Source organism: Cyrtonyx montezumae, unplaced genomic scaffold (assembly GCF_038088225.1).
Source record: "Cyrtonyx montezumae isolate F1298 unplaced genomic scaffold, pur_monq_1.0 scaffold_17, whole genome shotgun sequence".
NCBI lineage: Eukaryota > Metazoa > Chordata > Aves > Galliformes > Odontophoridae > Cyrtonyx > Cyrtonyx montezumae.
The window spans coordinates 34029518-34046117 of record NW_027071903.1 but is presented as its reverse complement, the minus strand read 5'-3'; the positions used below and the strand labels follow the sequence as shown (position 1 = coordinate 34046117).

The 16600-nt window shown below is 36.7% G+C and overlaps 1 protein-coding gene across 3 annotated transcripts in view; it reads left to right on the top strand.

Annotated features, from left to right (window-relative positions):
• Positions 1–16600, top strand: part of DENND4A (DENN domain containing 4A) — a 44741-nt gene that overhangs the window by 18215 nt on the left and 9926 nt on the right. For 2 of the 3 annotated variants that reach the window (XM_065734079.1, XM_065734078.1), the window contains exons 3-15: positions 2571–2715; positions 3245–3420; positions 4552–4649; positions 6374–6592; positions 6825–6970; positions 9989–10122; positions 10999–11134; positions 11627–11833; positions 11934–12062; positions 12274–12418; positions 13137–13256; positions 13792–13932; positions 14874–15961. In XM_065734079.1, the coding sequence (XP_065590151.1) occupies positions 2571–2715; positions 3245–3420; positions 4552–4649; positions 6374–6592; positions 6825–6970; positions 9989–10122; positions 10999–11134; positions 11627–11833; positions 11934–12062; positions 12274–12418; positions 13137–13256; positions 13792–13932; positions 14874–15961 (2884 nt within the window). Of the gene's footprint in view, positions 1–1889; positions 1949–2570; positions 2716–3244; positions 3421–4551; positions 4650–6373; positions 6593–6824; positions 6971–9988; positions 10123–10998; positions 11135–11626; positions 11834–11933; positions 12063–12273; positions 12419–13136; positions 13257–13791; positions 13933–14873; positions 15962–16600 lie in introns of all 3 variants that reach the window. The other variant, XM_065734080.1, reaches the window with a different exon arrangement.

Sequence of the window (16600 nt, the reverse complement as noted above, 5' to 3'; positions counted from 1 at the left end):
CAATGTATCAAGTTAAGGCAACTTCAGCAGCCCATAGTATAGATGTAGAATGCATAGCTTTTAAAAATTAACTGTAATTAACTGATGGAATATGTGCTTCCTTCAAACTGCTTTCAGGAACTTCTGAATTGTTGATACAATCATGTTATTTTATTCAGTGCAGTATCAAAGATGTTTTCCCCAAAAGTTGCATGGGAAATGCTGTATTGTTGAGAAGTACAAGTTTTAAGGATTCTGTTTCATTGAAGAAATAATAGTTTCTCTCGATTTTTTTTTTTAATATAAAACACTAATTCTTGGTTAAGTAGTACAGCAAATCCTTCTGAATATGTGCTGCAGTGAAGTGTCTTTGTCTGTCTGCTTTCTGGAAAGGGTGCTTGGTGTGTTGTAGTAACTGCATGTATACCCATCTGGATGCCCGACCTGTCTGACTTTGACTCTAATTACTATGAAAAGTAAATGTTCAGGGACATTCCTGACTACTGATTTCCAGCTGCCACTGTTGCTTCTGATCTGCTGGAATCAGTTTTCCATGCCCCCCTTATCACCCTGAGTTTGTTCTTTCTTCTAATGACTGTACTCAAGGCCTGTGAGCTTCAGGAGTGCATCAAGTAATGCTTTTGTCCCTCTGAAGAATGGAGGCAGAGAGTGCTTCTTCTGCCTGAGGGAAACACGCTTATCTGCTAGTGTGGTAACACAAAAGCCATAGGATGTTAGGCTGATGTTTCCATACTGGGAGCAGTTTATGTGTGGGTTACCTGTGACTGAAGAAATGAGTATCTGAGTTCTTTCACTGAGCAAACTTATGATAGTACTTGTCACAGTATGACTTACATGATGGCAAGTCTAGCACAGAAAGTGAGTGGTCGTCCCGATCTGTTGAAGCTAAATGTATCCTTGGCCTATAAAAGTTCTGTTACATTAAATGTGAAAGTATACGGTATCACAGACTTCTTGTAATGTTGCTTGTTTTACATGGCTGTCCAGGCAGTGTTAGCTAACTTGGTGCTTCAGCATTTGTATTACAAATTCCTCTGTTTCTGGTTTCTATTCTGTAATTGCCTGCAGAGGAGTCTAAGCTGAAATGTACTCAGAACTGAAATGTTACCAAAAGATGTCTAATCTAACAGTTTAATTGCACAAGTTACTGTGCCTTTATATGGTAGATGGGCAGTGTGTGACCACTTTGCAGGGAGGATTAAGCTAGCTGATATCTCATTAAGTTGGATTTACTATGGCTGAAAACATGTCGGTTGAGTTGTGATAAGTTGATGGCGTATCTGTGTTGTATTCTTTTGAGTCCTTCTGTTCATGCTGAGTGTATGAATGGTTTCTCTTGATTTTGTGTCACTATAAGAAAGAAACAGTAATTAATATCTTCATCTTGAATCTGCAACCAATAAGAATCTCTATCGAAGCTGAGTGGTTTCTTCTAGCTAATAGCTTAATTCTCATGTCTTCTGAAGGAGACTGAACTTCACGATACAGTCTGCCATATGTCTCCTTAATGTATTTTGTCTCCTTCCCCCTAAATCCAAGAAGAATCTTCTCTGAAAGCGTTGTAAGAGCTATGGGTCCTCACTTCCTTGAAGATTTACTGGGCTTCATTTTCAGTAGTTAACAGATTAACTACTTTTACAGTATTACCTGATTTAAATTCCATTTTTTATGAATGTGCAATGTGCTCAGTTTTGGCTGACAGAAGGGCAGGCTTTGCTTGCTTAAAAGGGACTGATGTGTAGTGCTGCACTGTGCTTTTCATAGTACTGCACAACTGGGTTGTGTAAAGTTTGGTGTAGTTCACATTTCCTGTGTTCTTTGCTGTTGTTGTGTAGCTTCTAATGAATAAGTTCAGAATGAAAAGAATGCACTTTAAAATCTCTTTCCAGCTATCTCCATATGATAACCTGATTCTTAGCCAACCTGTATCATCGCCCCTTCCACTGAGGCAAGTAGCACAATCTTCTGTTTAATTGTGAGATGTGTTCTGACTTCAGTGCTGAAAAATTCCAGTGCTTTGAGTTGTGGTCATGTAAATGAAGTGTTCTTGACTGGTGCCTTTTGTAATTAGTGTACCTGAAAGTTTTTTGGGATTAGACCTGTGCCCTGACAAAGAGACATACTTAATTGACAGTGTCTGTGCTGTTTGTTGTTGTTTTGTTTTATTTTGAGATAATTTTAGTGGTTATTGATGCAGAAAATAGGTTGTGAAGTCTGTTTGCTAGGAATTGGAACCTGAGCTCCCGAGATCGTACATCCTTTGTATTGTAGTGTCAGTAGAGGAGTTCTGTAACTCTCTGAACTTCCATGTCATGAGGTATCACCATCTGCGTATCCCAAAAAGCCTGAACTGACTGAAGAGTCCCAGGGCATCATGGTTGTTACTATTGGAAAGAAACCATTCTGCACTGAACAGTGAAATGGACTGAGTATGTAATGTACTGAGTAGTCTGCTTTAAAGATTTGCGGATCTATAAAATCATATTAGAATATCTTTTCTATTTTATTATTAAACAGTGTTCTTTTCCCGGTCCCTTGTAACTCACAAATGTGTTTATATTCTCCAACAGTGGGGGCAAATTTTCTACACTACTTCAGAATCTAGGACCTGAGAACGCAGTGACTTTGCTGGTGTTTGCTGTGACGGAACATAAAATTCTCATCCATTCGTTGCGACCTTCTGTCCTTACTAGTGTGACAGAGGCATTAGTCTCTGTAAGTAGCATGGTTTTAATGAGGGGAATAATGGGGAAGAAGAATATTTGTATGATAAAATGTAAAATTACAGCAAAGCTGTTAGCAGGCTTCTGAGAGTACAAAAATATATATATAGAATAACAGATCTGTAGCTGTTGTAGTGTTTGTGTGTAAATATTGTAGGTGAACATGTCTGGTATTCACAAAGTTCACTGCTTTCCTTACTTTCCCTGTGCAGTACTGTATCCTGTCTTGTAGAAAAATGCTAAATGCACGTTGTTTTCCTTTCTCTGTTAGCATTGTTTTACTGCCTCAACTGTATCCAATCTGTTACACTGAAGAGTTTGTTTCTACTAATTAAACAAACTGAAACTTTAGAGAAATGAGCATTCTCTATTTAATAAAATGCCTCTATAATTACAGTAGTAATGCTCTATTACCTTCCACATAGAAAAATGTTGATTTGGGAATTAGTCAAGTGTGTGTTTTACTTGCACAGACTATTACTGTGTTTAACATACATCTTTCTCTCTGCATCTTTTCAAAGATGATATTTCCTTTCCACTGGCCTTGCCCATATATTCCTCTCTGTCCATTGGCACTGGCAGATGTATTAAGTGCACCATGCCCATTCATAGTGGGAATTGATTCGAGATACTTTGATCTCTATGACCCTCCACCAGATGTTAGTTGTGTTGATCTAGATACCAATACCATTTCTCAGTAAGTATTATTAATAACTTTCCTTTCACACTGACTTCTTTCTGCTCCTTCTTTTCAAATGCAAATTTTTTTTTTGCAGAACTCATGTGGCTCTTAATTTGCTTTAAAGCTGTGAATTTTCTAATATATCATTTTTTTAGAATGAGAGTGCTAGAAATGATAGCTGTTCTTTGTTCAGCATGGAGGTGAAATCCTCATGCAGTGTTACTGCCTCTTGATTATATTAAATATTACTGCACACGTTATCACGTCTCCTGAATTAACCATATTAAGCTTCATTTTATTGATTCTCTAAGGACAGTAATCATCTCAGTTTTTCCTTAGCAGCTTTCTTAGTGTTCAATTCTAACATCTTTTACTGGTATTTATTTGAAAATAATAACAATGGAATTATGTTCCACATTAGTGTGAAACATAGGAACTTTATACTGAGAATTGGAAATGTAAAATTACAGGGATGAGAGAGTCTGAAGACTTGAAGATCATTGCATCATTAACAAATTAATTTGTTTATTTTATATTTCTCCTTCCAAACTATGTAGAGCCCATTTACACACTGTAGTTTTTTAGAAGAAATTCAAACTGCACTACAGCAACTTGCTCACAATTCTTGCAGCTTTGACTGACGGAGAGGGTCTGGAGGCTTCTGGTGCCCTCTGTAGACAAAGAAATTTTATGTTTTTCTTAGGGATAATGGTATAGTTAAGTCTTGATTTCTATGCACTGAATGCAATGTGGTTATATCAAATTAATTTCAGTGTTCTGTCAGCATTCTAGTCATTATCCTAGTTTATGTAAGTGCAACTTAGAGCATAGCATGTGTAGTGGTTGTGTGAACTCAGGTGCTTTATTCTATAAACCCATCTTACATGAGCTCTTAAGTGGAATGATTTCAGTACTGACCAGTGTGGCTCCATAACGATCGTGCTGCAGTGTGGAATGTGAATTGGATTCCAGTAATTGTAAATCACATTTGCCTTTGTTTTCAGTCCCTCTCAGTCCTATTTTAATTGAATGGATTGTATACATTCTCACATTACACTGAAGGGATAGAAAAAATTGTCTGGATATAAGCCTATATACAAACATATTTCTAGTGTATACTCATACATCCTCCTCTTGCTTTTCCAGAACTGGAGATAAGAAAGCTCTTGCATGGAAGATCTTGCCAAAGAAACCTTGCAAAAATCTGATGAACACTTTAAATAACTTATATCAGCAACTGGCAGGTGGGGAAGTATGGAATAAGATGGATATTGGATAAAATGGGCCATGTTAACAGATAAATAGCGAGTTAAATGTGTTCTTAAGTTGCACTAAATGTAATCATAGAATGTTTCTATGCAGAACAGTGCACTCTGTGCTTAAAGTCCAGAGATTAGAACACACACAGAGTCTTTGGAGGTGCTGGTGCTCAGTAGATATTCCTTTGTGTTGGTGTTAGCCCTGTTTAAAAAAAAAAAAGTGAGAAAAATTTTTGCAAGGAGGGAATAATAAAGAGTTGGTCATTTGATAATTAAGGTAATTTTCATAGTACTTTTTGATTGTTTGGCTTTATTCTTGTGAATGATTGTACTTCATCTGTGTTTTCCAGTCTCTAGAAAACAGCTAAGAAGTTATTCTATAATTGACTCAGGAGAGAAAGCACCTGAAATTTTAGGGTAGAAATAAGATGAACTTTTTAAGATGAGAGCTTTATAGCATCATTGGGTTTATAACTGTACAGTGGTATTACATTCAGAAAAGGATATTTCTAAGAAAAAAATTGCTCGTTGATAGAATCCTCAAATAAGGTGTGTAAAATTTGCATCTAAGCAGAAAACTAGGTGGGGATAATGTTACTGGAATTATTTAAAAGCAACACATCTGGAAAATAAAGGCCAGCAGATGTGCTTGAATATCATAGCTTGGAGGCTTTGTGGAGTGAGAATGCATTTGCCAGCACCCTGTGTCTGTTTCCTTAAAAGTTTTCCAGAGATGATAGGAAGAGCCTTAAGAACAATAATGCAGGGCAGTTGTAAAATCAAGTGTCTGTGTTTGTTCCAGTTACTAATGTTTCATGGTGACCTGCATAGACTGTATTGGAACATAAGTGTACTTACACTGCACCAAAAAAGAGCGTTACTGTTATATTATACCAATCTTCTGTTGCTTCAGATATATTTTACTATTAAGTTCTTCTTAGGAAAAAAACCCCGTAAAACTAACTTCTCTGTAATCTAGAGAACTTAAGATCACTATCACTCTATTTCTAGTTACAGATTAAGTTACTTAACTATAAAGCAACCACATAATGTCTATATTCTGTAAGAAGACAGAAACAAATCCTTTCATGTTTTTGGTGCATTGTCAGAACATTACCATATTTTGTATGTGTAGTAGTGGAGTCTCAGCTAGAGTTCTGGGAGCTTTAAAAATGGTGATACAAATATCTCTTTAAGAGTGGAGATTTTGCTAGATATTCTACAAAGATGCCTGCTTTCACTTAGCATCCATTATTGTTGTGTTGTGGTTCTGTTGGCTACAGTTTCCACCTGAGAGTTATTTTTGTTTATTTAACACATGCAGTTTGCATTTCAGGAACACTTGGAAATGAAAGCCTATGTAAAATGCTGTATATGTCTCATCTATGATTTTGTCCTTAAAATATGCTTATTTAAGCAGCTGTTGCTGAATTTTTTATGTTTATATAAGCAGATTTGAGGCTTTTTTTAAGCTCTGTCCATACTGGTTTCCTCTGTTGCTGTAGTAACTAATGTACTGAAAAGGTAAAATCATCTTGCTTTCAGTATTATCCTGAGATCCTTAGTTTGTATAAGGTCAAGCTGAACCTATTGCTGCATATTGACTTTAATAGCTCAGTAGAAAGGGAATCTTGTAAAATAAAGAGAATTTTTTTGTAAACACTGAAGGAAATTGATACAAAATATTGTAATGTTTTTGTTGTTCACAGCGCAACAAAGGCCGAGAGAAGATGCGTTAATGGAATTAGCAATGAATGATTATGATTTCAATTCTGGGAAGAAATTACATCTGTTAGATCTGGAGATCCAAGAAGCATTTCTGTGTTTCATGGCCTCAATACTTAAAGGTTATAGGTCTTATCTGAGGCCAATAACAGAGGCACCCTCTGAAACAGCCACAGATGCAAGTTCTCTCTTTGAACTGCAAGGTAAAAAGTCATAGGCCTGTTTTGTGTGTTATCTCAGATTCCCTCTTACTTTAAGAATGCTTTCAGTGTTAGTATTTTGAACAATGGTAGAAATTTCAAGTGCAGAAGAAATGGCATAAGTGGGGCAGAGGTTACAGAAAGGTTTTTGCACTCTGGTAGAATACATATGCTGATCTGTGGTGGAAACTTCTTTGTTTTAGGCGTTCTTACATCTTCAGGTTTTGTTTTACAGGTTTCCTCAAAAGTAGAGATCGCTCACATCAGAAGTTCTATACGTTGATGACCAAAACTCAAATGTTTATTCGTTTCATTGAAGAGTGTTCCTTTGTCAGCGATAAGGATGCAAGCCTTGCCTTTTTTGATGACTGTGTAGATAAAGTAAGCATGTCTTCATATGCATGTAGTTGTATGGGATTTTTTTTCTTCCCTTCTTCATCCTGGTTACTGGAGCCTTGCTCTTGTTAGGCTTTGTTTAAAATTCATTGAAGTTTGAATGCGATATTGTGAGAATAAATCAGCACTGTTAACTTTCACACTTGTTAGCTTTGAAATGCAGACCCATTCTAAGAAGGGTAGTATTCTGACTGCAAAGTAGCATCTTCAGGGTTCTTAATTGGAGAGTTATATTCTGTACATAAAACTATGAACATCTGTTTTTATAGAATGTGTATTATTCTATGCAGCAGTTTGAGGCTGGTGTTGATGAGTAGGGCAGCAGCTGATACCAGACAGTCTTACATTTTATTTATTATGAATAGAAGCCTTTATAAGGAAGATCTACATTAGTATAGAGTTGAGTACTGTGAGGAAATAATGTTCTACAAAGTATATTGATTTTTGAAAATTCATCTGTGGGACTGTCTTGGTTCCACTTGAACATTCTTAAAAACAGTAACATCTGTTTTCAGAAGAACTGAAACCTGCAATTTCATTTGTTTCTGTTTTAACATGAAATAAATCATTGACTGCAGTAAGGAATTCCACACCTACTTGTTTCCTCACTGGCTGAGTGTAGGTAGCATTCTATTTTGGGACACTGATGTTCAGGTAATGCAAATGTTGTCTAGGATTTCCTGTGAAGTAGGTCACCCGCTGTTTGTTCCACAGAATTAATACCCAAGGTTGCTACCTCACAGGAAATAAGGTGGAAAAGAGCTAAAATGAGATCACATTTGGGAAAACAAATCTGAATGTGGCTAAGCTTAAGTTTGAGCGGAATATAAAAGAATGGTACAATACTACCTGATGCTTTTTAGCTATTTTTAGCTAGTTTCAGTATCTTAGTAGTAGTAGTTCTCAAAAGTGTGATTCAGCTCTAAAGCAGGAGTGTGGAGGTATTTGTGGATTGTGAATTGATTGATATTCTAACACTTACATAATATTCACTCTGATTAACCTAAAGTTCAGTTAAAAACCTTTCAGTATGTAATGCTTGCACCATCTTCATTTAGTTTTCATTGTTACAGGTTCTCTCTGATTGATGTTACATAGGACTTTTAGACAAAATGATTAAGTTTTGATTGTTGTTTCATTTTGTGGAGCACTTTGTGAGGACATTGTTATTGGTGTCCTAGTCAGAGTTATCTAGCCTTGAAATTCAAATACGTTGTCTGAAAGAGTAGTGTTGTTTAGGTTGGTGATGTTGCTGTGAAGCTTGGGACTAATATGTTGGAGCTTTCATCCTTTTTCTGAAAGGTTAAGTAGGTGTTTGCACAGCTGAAGCAGAGACTCATCTGTTCTAATGCCAGTCGTTCTGCTAGTTGATGCTGTGGACAGCTTCTTTCCACTATGAGGAATGCTCATGACAGTGCCATGAGGATAAATCTTACATAACACACTTCTCCAATTTCTATTTCTGTCAGTGAGGAGTTCTGTGATTTATTAAGAGGACACCTTGTTCTATGCCAGTGCTAAGTTTGATGCAGGGGAAATACTGTATGTAGGATTTGCTTGTGAAATTAGCTTTTCATTAACACAAGAAAAGGGGTTCCTATGTGAGAGTTCTTTGAACAACAGTACATTTGCTTCATCTTCTTTCCTGATTCTTTTATTTCTCTTATTTATATTATTACAGTAAAGAAAAAATCCTAAAGAACTAGCCATTTAGCCATGATGTTCTATCTCTATGGTCAGTTATTAAAATTGAATGATGACATTCAAGTGATTATTTACTTACACAGTAATGCCAGAAACTCCAGGTGAATCATTATGTGAAAAGTTATAGTTGAGAGCGATGCCATGGATTTAATTATGATGGGATTCTTCTTCATGGGTTGTTATATACCAATGGGTTGAGACAAATCTTATGTACCATGAAATTAGCTACCTATAAAATATTATCTAAGCATTGCTTAAGTTCACTTGTAGGAATGTAAGCTGAAGAATCACCTGTTATACAGGTTATTTTATCCTGTAGACAGCAGCAAAGGAGATTCTTAATTACCCATTGCCTCTGCCGAGAGGCATGGACGGATTGTCTCGTTTTCATTTTTATCCATGAACTCAATTGATTTCAATTCAGTACATACAATAAAGTCAGTAGCTTAAGTATTTCACTGCTGAAACTTGTGACTTTAACATCTTCAGAAGGATTGCCAAGTAAGATTTCATTTACTCCTACTTTCATGAGCCATATGTTCTCGTTACTTGGCTGATTAGATTTGCTAATACTTTCCATCTGTCTCTTGCAGTAAAATGTGTAATTAAGAAGCACCTCTTTGTATGTTTATCAAAGTTTAGATATTTAAAATGGTACTGAAACTGTTTGATGTATTTCCACCTTTCTAGAGAAAGCGGAGAGAGAATTGTAGATTTTTAACGTGTCTTTTAATGTGAATCTTCTGTACCTAAATTTCTAAGGGATGAAGAACATGCATCTTTGGGTTCCACTGGCTGCTTATTCATTTTCTTTAAATACTATTTGGCTGTAATTTGACTTTCACTTAGCCACTTAAATAACTATAAACATAAATTGGGATGATTTTTGGGGTGAATGCTGGGACTATCAGTATCAGAATAAAAATCATGTATGTTAGAAAGTAAGTAGTTTTGATAGTATCAACTCTTTGGGGGGGAGATATCTCATCCCACGAGCAGAAGCGGCACCTATGAGATATTGGAGTTGACAGATGTAGTACTTACTATTCTCAGTATAATTTCACAAGGCATCCTTACTTCTTAAGTGCAGTACTTTGGTGCTGATACTGACTTTGCATTGCGTAGCTGTAATTTGCTATGGGATTTGATTTAGTAGTTTAGTGGGTAGGGATGGTGATAGGAGGATGGTTGGACTAGATGATCTTGTAGGTCCTTTCCAACCTAATGTACCTATGAACCTGTGAATGGTAGAAGATACTCTAACACTCACAGATCCTCCTTTTAATGTAACTTCTCCAGGTAGATGCGGACAAAACTGGAGAAACACGGCTTATAGAGCTGGACGAGTCATACAAGAGTGAACATACAGTTTTCATAACACCACCAGAGATCCCTCATCTGCCAAACGGTGAAGAGCTCCCTCTGCAATACAGGTGACTTCCGGATGCAGTGGGATGCTAGCTTATAACATCTCATAACTTCCTTTTATTGTTAGTTTCTAAATTCTTGTAATAGTTGTGAAAAGAATGGATTTTGCCTGTTCTTCTTATTTTACTTAGGTAATAATGTGTACATGAAATGCCTGATGTGCAGCTCTGTTGAGGTTCCAGTGACTGTGTGTTCATGTGTGATGCACAGAGGCAGCAATGCCTGATGAATCTGGCTCTGTGTTCACATTGCACTGTCCTAGCTATTGACACTTCTAAAAATTAGAAAGGCAATTAATGGACTCGGTCTGTCTGCCTGCTGCTACTGCTGATAACAATGCAGTCTGCAGATACTGTTTTAAAAGAGTGCATCTCAGGGAATTGCTGAAAATTTGTGTTAGTAATTTAGTCACTACTTCAAATGAGTTTCTGTATCGGTTTCTTCATTTTTTTTCAGAGTAACATTTGTAATCTAATTTAATCTTCTAGATATTCATATTGATTTTTATAAAACTAATATCAATCCCTGTCATATGATGCTCACTAGGGATTAAGCCACAGATTTTTGGATTAGCTGAAATCCATGCTAATACATTTGGCATTAATTAAAGGAAATTCTATTAAAGCAAATATAGTTTGCAATTTTAGTTGCTTACACTGATATAGCATGTTAAGACTGTTTTTTTTTCCTGTGCTTATGCTCATGAAATCATGCAGATGGTTTAGTAAGCCACTTTGTCAAGTCTTTTGAAGTTTTACTTTTATATTTTCTGTTTCCTGTTTAGCTTCTAGTGCAACCATGTAATTCATCTCTTTTGCTGTTGTATAATGTGTTTACTGTGGAACTGCCTTGCGTGAATTAAATGATGTTTCTTTTTACAGCTATAATGGGTTTCCAGTATTAAAACTAGATCTGTTTGAACGACCCGAAGGACTTCTCACAATACCAAATAACAAACTGTCCTCAAAGGCCAGTAGTCCTAACAGCCCATCACCAATGTTCAGAAGAACTAAACAGGTACTTGCTGATATTCTTTACAATGTGAGCTATTTTTTAAGGTGGCAGCCCTCAATTTTATTTGGCTGTGAAGACTGACTGAAGGACTCTGCAGCCTAACTAGTCATTAAGAAGGAGTAGTGAGGTATTGGCACAGGCTGCCCAGGAGGTGTTGGAGTTACCATCCCTGGAGCTGTTCAGGAAAAGGTTAGATGTGGCACTGAGGGCCATAATATGCAGTGATCACAGTCACGGGTTGATGGTTGGACTAGATGATCTTAGTGGTGTGTCCAACCTTAATGATTCTTCACTGATAGGGTAGCTGAACAAGAAACTTGAAACTCAAGGGGGGGGAATATTGCTTAGCAAGTGGTGTCCCTCAGTCCACTGTCATTTTCTTTTCTGCTTTATTGACAGTGTTGTCCATGCTAATGTTGTAGTGACTAGTGTTTGTTTTTAACATGTAGATTTGTGTAATGTCTGTAATTATAGACATAATCGTTTTCTTTACAGGAAATTAAATCTGCACATAAAATTGCCAAGAAGTACTCATCCATACCACAGATGTGGTCCAGGTGTTTGTTACGTCACTGCTATGGTCTTTGGTTTATCTGCCTTCCTGCATATGTGAAAGTGTGCCATTCAAAAGTCAGGGCCTTGAGAACTGCGTATGATGTTCTGCAAAAAATGCATACAAAAAAGATAGATCCACCTGATGAGGTAAAACAAATCAACTTGAATTTCAGAAATAACCCACAGCTTTAACGAACAGAGTATGGTTTTACTATAGAAGTATGATACTGAATATGTGTATTTTCAGGTTTGCTACCGAGTTCTCATGCAGCTGTGTGGACAGTATGGTCAGCCAGTGCTAGCAGTGAGAGTGCTTTTTGAGATGCAGAAAGCTGGTGTTGACCCTAATGCCATTACTTATGGCTATTACAATAAGGTAAGCCTTTTTGAAGGAGGGAGGGAGGAATGCTTTTTTTTTATCCAGACAAGTAGAAGCAAACAAGATAAGTGTCAGTTGAGTTGCATTTTAATTTTAATTTTTGCCTATGTGGGTTTAGAAGTCTGCTTCGTAACTGCTGATGTAACCTAGTTTGAAAGCGATTCACGGCTGATTGTTCCTTAAGATGACTTGGATATTTCCAAAATAGGCTGTTTTAGAGAGTACATGGCCTTCAAGCAATCGAGGTGGCTATTTCCTGTGGATGAAGATAAGAAACGTTGTTTTAGGAATAGCACAGTTCAAAAGAGCATTGAAAAAACTGCCAGCAAGTTCGTCACATGCAGCCCTTCCTGGTACAGTATTCTCACACTTTTCTTTCATATCCTCACTGGTAAGAGTATCATATTTCAGGAATGTTCTTTTTGTCTATATTCACCTGCTTTATTTTGGTGCTAATGCTATAGGACTACCTGGAGCAGGAATCACCATGTTAGTGTGAAATAAATTTCATCCTTGAAGACATTCAGTCAGATAATTAGTAATACTTGGGTCATTGTTGTCTAGGAACTACCAGTTAGTTGCCTGAACTTTTGCAGAGGGTTTTCTGGGTGGTGCTGGTTATTTTTATTGTAATCTTTGTGAGTATACTCATGGTTGCTTCTGCAATGTTTATTTTTCTTCCTAGAATAAAACTGAGAACTACGTGCATTAGTTTTGAACAACATTCTAAAGTGAAACCATGTTTAGACTTCTCTCAGTTTTTGCAAGGGCATGACATTTTAAGCAAAGAAATGAGGCAATAGAATTAATGACGAGCAGTGCTTTAGCACAGTACTTCAAAGAAATGTTGCAAATTACCCCTTTTATTTCATTGTGTTGATCACCATTTCAGTGTTTATACAGTAAAAGTAGTTCAATCATTTTCCTTTGGTAAAATATTCACTGTTAATTGGAATGTACTTGATAAAAGGCCTTTGAATTTCTTTTGATATTCAATTTATTCTGTTTTAACAATGTCAAGCTTTTTAGTAACATAAGCATCTTTATTCTGGCATTGTCTTGTTATGATAGGAGGACTTTCAGATTTGGGCAACAACGCATCATTCAAAGATGAGATCAGGCAAGGGAAATCTTGTCTTCAAGATATACAAGAACAAAAAGAGGATAAGAGAGAGAGTGATTCCAGTTCTTGTACGTATCTTATGAATACAAATATCTAGCTCATAGGGGATAAATGGGGATTTCAGCCAAGCTAAGTGGAGCAGTTGATTGTTTTACACTGAATGCATTTGAAAATGCTGATCTATGGCTGAAGTTCTTTTATCTAAATGTAATTTTCTGGACGTCTGGTTTTACTTCTAAAGTTACTATTTTCCTTTCTCAGTTACAGTAAGTGATAATTATCATCAGGTTCTTCTATTATCATTACAGCATAATGTTTTTGTGTTTCAAAAAATTAAAATTGCTTTATAGGCATAATCTATAGGGAAGCCTCTTTTACCAGTCTGTTATCTTTCTAAATAATTTAAGAAGTGAATGGCAGATCTGTGAGATGATATCTAAATTATTCATCTCTGCCCAAGAAGATACTGATGTATGTATTAAGGGATATATACAAAAAGCTGCCATTTAATCCTCCATGAAGTGTCTAATAGGTATTGGAAACTTGAGTTTTAAATTAAGTTGCTTTGATTCTAAAGGTCTCTCTGTTCTTTTCTACACACAGTGTCTGAAGTGGAAAGTGCAAAAGGGAGTGGTGACTGTCTACCTAAACTAAATTATCATAACTCCAGTAATGACAAAGCCACTTCTAGCATAGTGCGGCTCAATGGTGCCATTGACAGTACGGTGGCAGAAGCTAACACTGGTAAGCGGGAACGAGAAGATATTTTGACTTTTTGTATAAGCTTGCCTCTACGTATTTCATTTTTAGCAAGACTTGCATATCTCTGAGGCTGTTTTCAGTACTTCAATTGGTGTAGTGGCAGTGGCTGGTACAGTTCATGGGAGTGAGTTTAGGTTAGAATCTGCATATGCTTTTTCAAGAAGATGTCTGAGCAGTCTGCATTTCCAGATTTCTTATTTGCCTTTTTTTGCTTTGGTTGGTATCTGCTTACAAAAACAGGACTCTTCTGTTTGCTTTTTATTGTTTTTTTTCTTCTTACAATCTCTTAACTTTAAATTCCTTCAGAATGCAGAAGATTAGTTGAAAGAAACTTTTCAAGCCTCTACTAATGTCAAATATGATTATTGTAATACTGTCATCTGGACTTGAACTACTATAGTTGTCATTCTTCAAACAGTCCTTTTGTCCTGGCAAAACAAGATTTCTCTGATAGTAATTCTTGTTGTTGGCTCTACTTCAGGTTAGGAAGTGTTTCTTTTTTGCCATTTACTAGATACCTTTGCTGTTACTAACTTTCAAGCCTGTTAATATCAGAGTACTTCTCCAGGAAAGGAAGTAAAATATAAGTATATAATATATATAAGATATACTATCTGAGACTTGTCTTGATGATGACTCTAAAGTATGCTGGAGCTATATTATTTGTCTTTTAAATTAGTTTTGTCATCTTTCCCCTTAATGGAAAAGCAATACTGAGATACTTTTGTTTTTTTAAAACTTAATGTATTTTAAAAGTCATCACCTTGGTGAACTCTGCTTTTCAGTCCCCACCACAATACATGGTGAATTCCATCTCTTAATATTGTAACCTGTTTGAAAAATGAAGCCAACTTGCTTTCTTCAGTAATGTTTAGTTTTCTTATATAGGAGGAAATGATATTATTTGTTCATCTGTTTTCCAGAGAGCTCTGTAGGATTGCTATTTACGTCATCTTTTGAAGATGCCAATGAAGCAGAAGTTATAAAAAGCAAATCTCTGAGAAAGAGACATAAAAGTGCAGCAGAATCTGACGTAAGGGAGATTCCATGGGAGAGCAGGAACCATAACCTGAGTGGAGACGGCTTAGTGGGTCTCATGATCAACAGAATAAATCAGGAATCAAACCCTGGAGAAATGGTTGAAAAACTAGGAGCTGATGCCAAAATCCTATCCAGTGCACTACAGAAAAGTTTAAGGCCAAAAACCCTTAATATCAGGACGTCATCTTTAGGATCTAAGAGAGAAAGTCTGGAGAAAGAATCTAGTGATGAAGATGCAGCTTTTGACTGCAGTTTTACAGATAAAACAGAGTCTCCAGTTATCTTTGATCTGGAAGACTTGGATGCTGAGCCTGAAACATCCACAGCAGTGAAGACTTCCAATGAAAAATCTAGAAAGCTGCAAAGAAGGAGCAGCTTTCCAGTAAAACCAGTTGAGAAGACAGATGTTGAAATGGGATTTGATCCACTGTCCCTGCTGGTTGCTGAGACAGAACAGCAGAAAGAGGATGAGGAAGAGGATGATGATAGAAGTGTTTCAACTCCATCCGCACGGCGAGATTTAGCTGAAGAAATAGTCATGTATATGAATAACATGAGCAGCCCTTTGTCAAGTCGTGCCCCAAGCATCGAGTTGCAGAAACCCTTTGATGACAGAAATGCTCATAAAAAGAGCCCAACGGTAATCCAAGCTTGTAGGAGGTCCAGCCTTCCCCCAAACTCTCCGAGGCCTTCCAGTCTTACCAAATCCAAGAGTTATTACTCAAAAGCTGAAGAAAGATCAAGAGACAGGCTTTGGTCCTCGCCAGCTTATTCCCCACACAGTCCAGCAAAGGAGCAGGAGGCAGCTGGTACCCTACCACTTGTGTCTTCACCATCGTTCAACTTGGACACGCTGCTAACACCAAAGTTTGATGTTCTAAAAAGCAGCATGTTTTCTGCTGGAAAAGGGGTTGCAGAGAAGGCTAGCAAGTGGTACTCAAAGTTTGCAATGTATGCTGCATCCTCAAAGGTAAATTATTGTCATTACTCCTTGTTTTTGGCTTTGTGGAGGATAGAAAATGAAGTTCATTTACATAAGTGAAAAATGTTGTAAGTCTTCAATCCCAGGATCATCTGTGATGAATCCTCAGTTCGAATGACATATACCCTAGTAAATGCATTAAATTGTTTTAGTCGTGTTTGAATTGCCAGTGCCCTAACAACTTTATTGTCCTGAATCAAATGGTGATTCTATAGAAAACATTGATGGTTTTTTTTTATTTTTTCCTTAGTAATTACTGAAGTGATTAAAGTAATTTTGCACTGATTTAATTTGGTTAGAATATTTGCTGCTACCAACTCAAACCAGAAATCATTTCCTTCTTTTGTCTTGGGAATGAAAACGAGTGCAGTTTGCTATTGGTGTTACCTCTGTGACTTCTTGATGTGGTTAAAACCAATCTGAGGATAATTAAATGGTCTGTGATGTCTTGCTGATACGTGTACCTCCAACTGCTAGTAACTTTCTTAACAAGAGTAAGAAAATGTTGTAGGATTAAAGTGCTCAAGTTTTCATTTAGGTCTTTTAGTTAGAAGAATCTTTATGGAAGGCTTCTCATGTTGCTGTTTAGCTGAGTGAAACTCACCTTTTTACATATTGGTTCTGAAT